The sequence below is a fragment of the Teleopsis dalmanni genome, chromosome 1, assembly GCF_002237135.1.
Source record: "Teleopsis dalmanni isolate 2A chromosome 1, ASM223713v2, whole genome shotgun sequence".
NCBI lineage: Eukaryota > Metazoa > Arthropoda > Insecta > Diptera > Diopsidae > Teleopsis > Teleopsis dalmanni.
In genome coordinates, this window is record NC_051846.1 from 57643128 (window position 1) to 57656143 (window position 13016).

General features: G+C 28.0%; 1 protein-coding gene across 1 annotated transcript; it reads left to right on the forward strand.

The window, feature by feature from the left end:
- Positions 1–812: 812 nt before the first annotated feature.
- LOC119668270 (homeobox protein 2-like) lies at positions 813–10840 on the forward strand (the record flags this gene model as incomplete). The annotated part of the gene is given in 3 exon segments (XM_038077721.1): positions 813–1033; positions 1316–1616; positions 10679–10840. Coding segments are annotated over 3 exon segments (617 nt in total), but the record flags the coding sequence as incomplete, so codon positions are not given.
- Between the last annotated feature and the right edge of the window lie 2176 nt (positions 10841–13016).

Consider the following 13016-nt stretch of genomic DNA (forward strand, 5'->3'; position numbering starts at 1 on the left):
TACTTTCCACTGTTACAAAATTTGCTCTATTTATATTCATTTTTCATATTTCACACAATTCTAAACAAAGCAAAATCTTTCTCTTACGTTTTGTTCTAACGGATTTTCTTTTATATAATTCCTTTCTCCATGCATTATTCATTATCGTGCATACACCACTTGAGCGTAAGAGCAGTGGCAATATATTAACGTGATGTGCTGTGCCAAGTCCAGTGAGAACAGAGCAAGAGAGAATTAAAATTGATCATAACAAATTAATTATTTACAATGAGTTCTGTGTGTGTGTATGTGTACGTGTGTGCAGTTCATATTCATATCATCATGACTGGGTATTGTATTGTAGGGATTTTTGGCTATTTGCTGTACTGAAATTTTCTGTTTGTCAAATTCTCTGGTGTGTGTTCTTACTTTTCGAATGCGGCTTACAAAAAAGTCGCGAATGTAGCCAAAAGCAAGAGAGAGGCGAAAAAAGCAATAAGCATAGCGGCGCAAGCATAAAATTAAGACAGTTGCTGAGTGCGCTTGGAGGGGTTTTCTTTTGCGATGTTATTTAAGCGTGATTTTGTGTTCCCATATTTTTTGCTTGTGTTTTAGTGTCGGGTTCGGGTGGTTTTTGGTTTAGTTGGTTTTTAAACTTGGTCGTGAGAGGGTAGCAAAGTGAAATAAGCCTGACTGCGTGTGCGTAGAAAAATATTAAAACGATCCGTTTAACTTGATCAGATTAAGTACATGAAAAATCTGTGATTATTGACAAAACCAAAAAAACTTTTTTTACAAAAACAGTTTTGGCAAGAAGTGAATAATTTTTTTTATTTTAATTTACAATTTCATTTTAAAATATTAGAAGAAAAAAAGTATAAGAAATAAAAAAAAGCGTTTATGGAAACCAGTGAAAGCGGTAGTACATCACCGGCAAGCAGAACACCACCACCATCTGCACCAGAAGACGATATGAGCGTTGCTCCAACTGATTTAAGTGCAGAGATGAAACCAAAAGGTGAACTGATGGAATCACAGCAGAAAATAAAAAAATGTGCGTTGAAAAATAAAAAAGTTAATTTTATAAATATTTTACCGAAATCTCTAAGAAATGTTAGCAAAACGAATAATCGTATTACTACAATAATTAAACCTAAACCTAAACCAAAAACAACTACAACAACAACAAAACTACTGGTGACTGGCAAACCATTTACTAGGACAGCTAGAAATAGAATTGAACAAACAGTAAAAACAGAAATTGCATTACAACAACAACAACAACTTTATCCAACAACGAAAGAAACATTTTTATTTACCCTCGATTTACTTGCAGTGGTTCGCCGTAACGCATCCGACAAATTGAAATTGATCCAAATGGTACATGATAATCCAATACTCTGGGATTCACGCTTACCAAACTTCAAAGGTGCTGAAGAGGAGAAGAATCGTGCTTGGGAACAGATTGGTAAGCATTTCAATGCGCCCGGACGTAGAGTAGCGCGTGCATTCAAGTCTTTACGTGAATCTTATCGCCGTGAGTTAGCGCACGTCAAGATCATGGGCAACGGATTTAAACCAAAATGGAGCCTTTACGAAGCTATGGATTTCTTACGCGATGTTATCAGGGAACGAAAGTGAGTATGAAAATAATGCCAAATTCATAGAAAATAAGTCATTAGATTTTTATTGCAAATTAGTTGAACATTAAAATATAGAATAAAAAAGAAATGGAGATAAATCTCCGTACGTTCTTAGTTGCTCTTTCTATTGATTTTTTTTATTTGCCTTTTATGCACTTTTATTTTAGAATTTTGCATTGTTTTGTTTTTGTAATAAGCATCAGGCAAGCATTGCCAACTGTTTTAATTATTTTTTTATGTAGAAAGAGTGTTTTGTTTTGAAAATTAGTTAGTAGTACTCCAGTGTTTGTCGAATGTATTAATTAATATTATGAATTGCTTAATTTAATTAATATTAACTATATAAAATATAGTTTAATTATTAATTATTATATTAAAATATATATTAATTAAAATATATTATATAATAATAATAATAATATATTGTATAATAATTATAATATATTATATAATAATTATAATATATTGTATAATAATTATAAAATAATATGTAATAATTATAATAAATTGTAAAAATTATAAATAATATAAATAATTATAAAACGATTATATATAATAATTATAAATATATATAATAAATAAAATTATTTAGATAAATATATATAAAATTAACTATTAGTAATTAATATATAAATAATATATATAAAAATAAAAAATATATAATTAAATACATTCATAATAATTATAATATTATAAATAATAATATATTATATAATAATAATAATATATAATTTTATCTATAAGTAATTTAATAGAATATAATATATAATAATTTTAAAAGTTGAACGAAATTAATATGATATTGATTTTTCCAAATATTTATATAAAAGTTCTTAATGATACAGTTTCTAGTTATTCTGGTAACAGGATGTTCAGACCAAACTCGATTATTTGGTATTTGGTCATTTTCGATAATTCATAGCAAAGTTTACTGAATACTGAGTTACTGAATGCGGCTTAGTTAAATATTTAAAATATATTTAACATATTTTTTATTATTTAATTTTTTTATTAATTTTTATTTCATTAATTTAAATTAAATATTAATTATTAATTTGATTAATCTTCATTAATATTTTATTAATTGTACAATATATATAAATAAATATATACATGTATAATTCAGAATAAAAAATATGTTTAATATATATTATATATATTAAAAATATAACATAATGTATATATTTATTTTATCTCATAAAATCTGCTTTAATTTGTTTTTTATATGTGTTTATGTCTAAACGTTCGGTTTTTTTCCCCACATTGGGAATAGCATTTCTTTAGTGATATTCCTTGCGTACCTACATAATATGTTGTAGTAACCCGCTGAGATCTATCGAGTAGCTAAATATTAAAACAAAACACGTAACTGTTGGTATATTGTCTTTTTTGGGATGATGAACACCACCTGGTTGTCGAAGTTAATTAGTGGTTCCGCTCTTAGAACCCCTCCTAGTCTTGTTATATAACTCGGTTTTGGAATTGAGTTGAGTGTTCTATACCTACTCTTACTGCGTACCCTTAAAACTGGGACTTTAACATTAGTGTTAAACAATTTTATTTTCGTACAGAGTCTTATGCTCGAAGATTTAGGAGATTTAATAAAATTTGTAAAGATTTGCTCAGATTGTAAGTTTCTAGTATTGTTGGTGCTTCTATTCGTACTCTAAATAAAAGTGTGACTAATATTAGTTTTATACAATTTGAATTTAGTTCAGAGTTAGATGTTCAAAGATCTTAATTTCTGTGTACGGGTTCAAACGATTTGGTTAGTTTGCAAGTCTTAACTATTGCTGGTGGCTTTGTTCGAGCTTTAATTGTGTAACAAAATTGGGACTTATAGATCTCTGTTATTATTCTATTTTTACCAACGCATATAATTGCAAATAAATAACTATTTTTAAAGTTATGTTTCGTTTGGATTCTTTCTAATATTAATATATTATTCATCCTTTCATTAGTTTTTTCAATATATATCTTAAGTAATAAAATTAAATTTGAAGACAATTCAATATTATAAATAGTGTGCTAATCTATGGTTAAAAATCAGATTAACAATAATAGTATAACTGTCTGATAGACTTCCTGTTTTACTGTTTGTATGTAAACTTGTTTCGTCATTTTTAAGCTCTTCATATGATACTATCTACGAATATTTTGTAAATCTAAGAAAATCAGATCAAGAAATATATTAAATTGTGTGATTTTATTGTATAATGCCCAAATATAATAGAACAAAGAGGGTTTTTATTTATATAAAGGAATGTATATTAGGTCTATACTGAAAATTATTTGTAAGTGGATAACTTAAGTGCAAAGATAGTTTATAAATTTATTATTTAATTTGTTATATAAATAATTGTGTGAAGGGTATTGAAAATTGATCAAGGCTTAAGCAAATCTATTTATTTTGTCATAAATAATTATATATACATATTTTACAATATATATACATAGGTGTATATTTAAACTATAGAATCATTCAATAATTATAAACACATATTTATATTTATTTATATATATATATACTTATAAATATTGAAAAATAAGTCTGTTCTTAATGAGTCACATAAGCGAAAACAATATTTAACCTTCGCAGGTTTATTGAATTAAATTTTCAAAAATATCGCTTTGCAACTATTTTTCACATTTTTATTGTTTTATTTTAATTTTTATAATTGCTGGTAGAATATCTTACATATATTCTACATATTCTTCGGTGTGAATCTAACTTGATAGATTGTTTTGTAGTTTTGCTATGATCTGCGCATATATTTATATATATTTTTAGTTGTAAAAATAAATTAAAACATCTTTTTATCTATTTATTTTATCTATATATAATTATTATTTAAACCATAACCCTGAGACGTGGGTCAAACCTTCCCTCAGTCTGCGTCTACAATTATTTCTGTTATATACTCCTCCAGTGTAATTACTAATGTTAATCGTACTTATTCGTTTCTATAAAACACCAATCCATTTATGTCTTGGTCTACCTGTTCCTCAATATTCCAAATTTTCTTTGAAAGTGTATAGATTAAGACCTCATAAAGTAGGTGATAATCTTAGCTAACGCCAATAACTCTAATTCGTCATTATAGCTAAAGCAATAGCTGCCCTCTAGTAACTTTAATGGTCTAATATTTTACGCATGATATATAGGTATATATATTTCAAATTTAGTACGTCTTGACTTGGTTAGCAAATTGCATGCACTTTCATTTTACTGATATGAAATATTTGTAGTAATAGTGAAAATCGATTATATTATGATTACATATGATTACAATTGGTTAATATAGTAGCATACTTGGGATATGATAGAGAATAGGAATGTATATGTATGTAGTCAGATATATCGCTATTTATGTAGAGAGAGAGAAAAAGCTTACTATATTTCCACGATAAAAGGTGCAAGTTAGCTCCTTCTGCAAATATGAGCTTTTTTGATTCTCTCTTTTAATATTGAGTTTCAGCAGAGGAAATACTGATATCGGATAATTATAATACAATGAATATAAAGTAATTAAAATAATTTTTAATATGACTTAGGAATTAAAATTAGTTACTCTAAAGTTTAGTTAGAAAAAATGTAGAAAATAATTGAAAGTTTTGAAAAAATATATAGTAAATTTAAAAAAAAAATGATGAAATTATAAATATTAGTATTTGTTATAGTTTGATATTTAATATTTATTGTTATATATGTGTTAGTTACTGAATTTGAATTTCCAAAAAAAAAAATTAAATTAAGTGTAATTTTTTTTGATATAAAGGTCTGCAGAGACCTTTAATTTTTATCACATTGAAATTAACATATATGTATTTTTAATAAAGTTAAAATAAACTTCTGCAACAGAATCAGATTTTAATATTCTCGGTATTATTGAATCGCAATAATAACAACAAATATTTTTTTTCGGGTTGTATAGCCTTATTGCCTATTCACACGGCATGAATTTGATTAAAAGATAATCTGAATCAACAATTGATCTGAATTTAGTTATTACTCTTGTCAACGTATGTATTTATTTCAAAACCTATTTATACCGATCAATTTAGAGTTTCTTTCGTTTGTTTAAACAAATGATAGCCAATTTTAATTAAAAAAAAATATCTTGATTTATATTTACCATTTAAACAAGTTATTATAATAGAATATTGGTCTAACGAAATATATTATTTCAAGCCTTTTCGTAACTTTGAATGCATTTTATAGTATATTCGACATTAGTTGTTTAGAGAAACCATTTTTGTTAAATTTGTTATAGTAAGTTTTGGATCGTTCGTGAATATAGAGGTTCATTATATCGGGTTAATTTCAAATCAGTTCAAATATTCGTTAATTTGAGAGTCTGCTTTAAATGGCTATCATAATTTATTAAAAAAAAATTGTTTATTGTTTCTTGTGCGCATGGATATATTTTATTCGTGGGTTCAACACTATTTTGAGTTGATTCTGACTACGTTATTATATTTTTTCTAGAGATCTAGAGATCTACTTAGGACTGTTGGGTTATTATAAAGCCGCATAAATCTAGGTATATTATCTTATTATGGCTTTCAATGAAAAGTGTTGCAGCCTACTGAAGTACTTTTGTGAGTAATAACGTGGCTAGTTTATTCTAGAGATTGCTGGTTTCTTGGAATTGCTGGTTTATTCATTGTTATAAAACACATTTACTCAGTTTATAATAACTTTTATGGGAAGATCTTGTAACAAACGGATATACTTTTGATAGTAACGCCATTGTTGGTTTATTTTAGAGATTCACTTAATACTGTTGGTTATTATACAGCCGCATAAATCTAAGTGTTGCAAAGCCCACTATTAAAAGATTATTGGTCTTATAATGACTTTCAAGGGGATATACTAACAGTAGAATGAGATAATTTTATTAGTAATACCATTGATCGGCAAGTTTTCTACATAATTAAATGCTATAATTTCTTTAAAAATTATATTATAATCAGGCATTTTTTAGAAATTTGTTAACAATATCAATATATGTAGTTCCTCAAATTTTGTGCTATATTTTGGATCTGTTCTGTTATAAACACATAAATATCAATATCATCAATTGCTATCTATTATATTATCTTGCTATCTGTATATATACAAGATTTTCTATAGTTCCGAATATATATCTATATTATGTCTTTGTTTTGTTATAAACACACACCTAGATTTTTTGAATAGATCTATTTACTGCACTTCTTTCGCGACCAAATATTGAAAAAAAAGTTTATTACATAAATAATTTCCGTAGTTCCCACAAATTGGTGGTTGTAATGTAATATGAATTCTAAAGATTAGCAAGGAAATATGGTTCAGAAATATTTTTTTTTTTATACTCATAAATATGTATGTCTCTCATAACAGAACAGAATAAATATGGCTGATGCAATTTTGCCCGTTTACGTTTGGCCTATCAAGAAATTAATGTACATATAAAGAGCAATTTTTTAATAAAATAAAAAAATTAATGTACGCTAATAATAAAAAATTAAAAAAAAACCAAAAAAAAAATAAATGTATATATGGTATACGCCCAGTTATGACGCGATTGAAATAAACCAAGCCAAACTCAAACAAATCGAGCATTGCTCATAACGACAATATTAGCTTCACGATCCAATCCCCAGTAAAAACTAAGTCAACCAAACCAAGCCAAGTAACCAACAAATAATTTTCATGAGTATTTTCGTAGCTGCTGTCCATCTGCCATTTACTACTAGCCGAGCCGAGCCGAGCCGAGCTGAGCTGAACTGAACAGAATTGCTTGTGTTCTTGTTCTTCATTTATTGCCTGCTACAGTTGTTTGCTTGTCTGCCTGCGCCTGCTCCATTCCTCATGCTCCACTGCCACATTCTTTACACATTCTTCCGCGCTTGTTTCGTTGTATTGCCGTAGCTGCTTGGCTCGTCTTTTGCTACAATTTTCAGCTCATTTGCTTATTAAATCACAAAAGTACTTGCATATCAAAATACAAATTCATATGCCAGACACATACACACACACATCCATACATACAACAGTCAACAGTGACAAACAGACAAACAGTCAGCAACAATTGTGGTGTACGTTTTTGTACTTATTTGTATGAAAAACGTTGATATATAGTACGTGTTTGCATGGAAAGTATGCGTCTGTTTATACTTAATCGCCTTTGATTGCTGCTACCCTCTTTGTACATTAAAATATAAATACATATGTATGTGGACAAAACGCATACATATAGAGTAATTGAGCTCACTCATACCAATACAAACTTACATTTGCAATTCTACACGAGATGTATTAACGTAAATGTTTTAACCCTGGTTTTTTGCATTTATCGCCGTTTCCAATTATATTTTTAATGTTTAATACTGATGGCTATTGTTGATGCTGTTATTGTTGTTGGTACTTATACTACTGCGACTGCGGCTGAGGCTACTGCTGATGCGAACGTTGTCGTTGTAGTTGCCGTTGCCGTTGACGCTTGAAATTTTTGTTCGTTCTTTATGGTAATGATCATAACTGTGTTCACTTATACTATATTGTATATCATCTTATTATGCTAATGTAGTTGTTTGTGTTTTTATTCTGATAGGAAATGATTTTATTTACTGCTCTTTGCTTGCTTGCGTGCTTACTTACTCATTGCAGGCTTAATACTTTGCCATTTCATTATTTCGTTGTAGCTGTTTTTGTAATTGCCTTTGCTGCTTTAGTAAACTTGGTCCATTTTAATTTATCATCTGCCTGCCGCCGCCTGTTTGCTTGCTTTCCCTGTGCCCGCATATTGCTGTTTTTCAATCCATATGCCCGCTGCTCACAATAAACGCTCGCCTGCTCGGTTGCTCTCACTTAGACTTTGTTTTTCAATGGTTGACACTATTTTGTGGCTTAAGTGATGATTTCGTCTTTCCATGTTTCGTTATCAGTTTAAATAAATAAACGTGGGTACAGTCAATTATTGAGGAAATCATGGAATTTGTAGATTTCATTTAAGATAATTCGTTTTGTTGCTGTTGTTGTTGTTGTCGATGTTACTAAATTAATATTTATTAAATTAAATTATTAATAAATTGTACCTAATTTACTTTCATGTAAAATTTTTTTTTTAGTAATTTTAGGTCATTGCTTTGTTGTTGCAAGTGAGACATAAAAAGTAGAACACATAGACATGTGTATATATTCTATGTGTTACCTTCTATTAATACGAATCTGAAATCTATAATATAGAATGAAGTTTCTATTTTATTTATGGTTAATGAGTTTATTTTAAAAGATTAATAATTTAATTAGCAGAATAACTGATAATTAATAGTAATTAATTATGAAAAATTAGTAATTAATAGTTATTAATAATTAATAAAAATAAATAATTAATAAAAATAAATAAAAATAATAAAAATAAATAAATTGGTCACTAAAGGGTTAATTATACTGTGATTCTAGTAGAATTATAGAATAGATCTCTTCAACATTGTGTTAATTTCTATTTAGCTGATACTCTGAATTCAAATTAAATTAGATAAATAAATTTGTTATAATTTTTTTGATTAAGAATAGTTATTATTTATTATCAATTATTAATTATAATTAATTATTATCAATTATTAATTATAATTAATTATTATCAATTATTAATTATAATTAATTATTTGTATTATTACTTATTAATAATTATTAATAATAATATTATTAATAATTATTAATATCAAATATTAATCAAAAAAATGATAACAAATTTATTTATCTAATTTAATTTAAATTCAGAGTATCAGTTAAATAGAAATTAACACAATGTTAAAGAGATCTATTCTATAATTCTACCAGAATCACAGTATAATTAACCCTTTAGTGACCAATTTATTTATTTTTTTTGCGAAGAAATTACTGAAGATAGTTTTAAAGTAAATAAGCATTTATTCATTCCAGAAAAAATGTTGTAAATAACGATAATCTAATTTAGTATCATATATTTTAAATTTAGGTTATTTGCAAAATATTAAATCACTTCTGGTATAATTGTAATGATTATTGACACTATTAGAGCAGTTTAATTGTAGGCTGCCTTAAAGCATTCTTGGGAACTAGAAGATTTATAGTCAGTAAGCAATATTTTTGTAAGGTGACATCAAAACTTGATAAACTAAATATTCTTAGATATAGTGAAGTGAGGATCTTAAGAGTTTTAGGTGATTGAGTGTTATGTTAAGCTGGAGATCTTTAAGTTACGTTATGTTAAGTTATGGATCGCATTTGAGGGTAGAACATAAGACCTTCAAACATGTACCAAGAGTTTGCTCGACATTGATACATTATAAAAAAAGGACCTAAATGCGCTCTTCTATCACAGAATAAATAATTTTATGTTCATTTTAGAATATGGATTTGAAGTTATACTTTAACTTCATATGAAGGAGCTACGACAGATCTCAAGGTCGTAGTGTAAATTCTTCAATTCTTCTGACAAGGAAATGACACACTTGACAGAAAAGCACCAGTCTTATTGCTGTGTGTTTGTATACTCAGAAGTGGTACTTTCTTCAGAAGAAGAAGAGAAACACATAAACCTTTTTGAAGCCTATAGTCTATATGCTTATCAGAACAAAACCGCTTACATAATCGCTTCGCATAAGAGATGGAAATACCTAGCTGTATATTTTATATCGGATAAGGAAATACCATTCGGTAAAGTAGAATTGGTACTATAATTAATTTAGGAATATTATTCCTTGATATTATTCCTGAAATATGGATACATTATTGTCATCAGTTTTGTTGTAATTAAATTGGGTTACTTTGAACACCAAATCTGTTTTACATTTATTATTGTTTAGTTTAAAAAGTGCATGTCCTTTAGATTTCTTGTAGAAAAAGTCCTGTAGATTTTTTAGTACAGTATTTGTGTCCCTTTGATTTATTTTATAGATTTTAGAAATTTAACAAAGACTAGGTAAATTTTTTGTTATAATATTAGTGTGGCGATAAGTAGTAATCTTTATAAATTTTATTTGCTACTCTACTGACTCGCTTAAACAAACTTTTATGGTTCCAGGAGCGATCGGCCTACACCTCCTAATCACTCGCCATCGAAGATAAAGTGCCGCTCACCTCACTCGGTAGAGTTAAATGGAACGCAAGAAAAAAAATTGAAGCAGATTTCCCCAAAAATAATAGATCTATTTGGACCACAGCACGAAACAGCGAAACTTTATAAGTAATTAATAATATGCATGTAATTAGATTATGGGTGTTTAAAGATTTCACGGTTTATATTTGAGAAGTTCTTAGCTACGTGGTTAGCTTGTTTAATTTGCTAACCCACTTAACTTATAAATTAAATTATATGATTGCATTTAACTGTTGACATTGCTCGATTCAGCATATGTTTACATTTTAAGCAAAATGTATTAAGTCAGTATTATTACTTCTACATTTCATTTAATATGGAAATGTGGCAACACTTTCGCGGCTAAAAAGCTAAGCCAATATAATAGTCTTATATTGGTTTAGCTTATATTATCTTATATTATAACTTAGCCGTGATGGCTTAGTTGTTTTTGCATGTCTATGTTGAGTACTTCTTATAGTTGGCAAATTATACACAGCAAAAAAACACATAAAAAACTATTTTTTAGACATAGACCATAATTATTATGTATCTGTTTAAGTTTATATGTAGCTTCATACAAGAGAGTTTTTCGTATTTATATCAAAAAATGCTAGATAAATTGAAAAGTTCACATATGATTGGTAACAAATAGGAAATATCTTCAAAAAAACTCTGTTTTTAAGCAATGATCGGGGAGTGATTTAGGGGCCAGCTCTGGAACTTTGGAACAGATCTTTCACCTGACCAGCTTTCAGCTTTTCACCACGAATTACAGATGATTACATTTTTTTTGAAAGACTTTTTTGCCAGAATAGCAAAAATCGTTAGAACAGTCTTTCATTCTATATTTTAAAAATGTTTTGAAAGACTTTTAATAATCTTTGCCAGAATTACCCTGTAAGTATATAAGTAGTTTTATTCGCAAGAGTTTTCATTCATATTAAATGTTAGCTTTATTTATTATTTAAGGGCAGATTTCAAAGTCGTTACTTATATCTCAAAACTGGCCTAAGTATGAATTAAGCAAAGTTGATGACTTTAAGCATGACTTGAGTTAGCATTGAATCTAAGAGATAAAGGCGTATGATTGTAATGTTGGTCATGAAAGAAAATTTTGTGAAATTTATGTTCTGTTTTAATCAGTGCTGAACAGTAGTAGAACATCTGCTCCACTGATTTCTTAGTTCTTGTAATATTCTTACATAAAATCGAGAATTTTTTGAAGCTGATTTTCAATTCAATGTTAAAAAGAAACCCTAAATACTAAGTCAGTATCATGTGAGACAAAACTAAATTCTTGGTTATTTTAAAAGGAAAATACTCTTTCTGAAATTTTATTTCATTAAATTTTTAAAATTATTTAGTTTTATTTACGGTTCATTTTGATATCTAAACTCACACATACTTCCAGATTCGGCTGGTTTAATTGCCATTCTATTTATGCTTTAAAATGTAATGACATTTCAAACGCTTTTATGTACAGTTTGACAAATGTATCTGTGTATCTCTGAATTAATTTAGATGTTTAGAAATGTAAATCTACCGTCTACTGTTTTGGATCTGTACTACCACGTATATGTATCTGTCATAAAACAGCTAAAAATAGCAACATTTCCAACCCTCCCCGTTAACAAAAAATTTTTCCAAACCATTTTCCCATGTAGGAAAAATAAGACATTGGAGTTTGGAAACAGTGGTGCTGTCGTTTTAAAATGTAACGAAAGTGCATATGGAAAATATCAAATTACTAAAAAATAAAACACAAAAAAAAGATAAATAATACATAACAAAGATTGTTTGGTTAATGCTCGAAGAGGCTCCAGCAACATGTACGAACGTTCCTATTCAAAACAATGGTTAATGGCTTGAACGTTGGTACGCGATTTGATTTCATTTAGTTTGGCTGTTGGCTGGGAACATTCAGTTCCTGCACGTTGTTGTATTTTATGTGGAACATCTGTAATTTAAGCTATTTTTAGATGAACGCCGCTTACACAAGGATCTGCATGCATATCTCAAATATATTCCGTTTTACTCGCTGCCTCTCATACGTAGGCACGATTTGGCCAAATTTAAAGCAGTTCTTCTCATATTTGGCATGGGTGTGCGCAGGCAGGTACCTTCAAAGGAAACTTATAAAGAGAAGGAAACGCTACACAAACTCCGATCTGAATCTGAACTGCGCTTGAATAAATTTTCTATTTATATGCTTCTTCAGATACTTTTTATTTTATGTGTTTATAGATAGATACACACACATATAGATATATAATTCACGGTT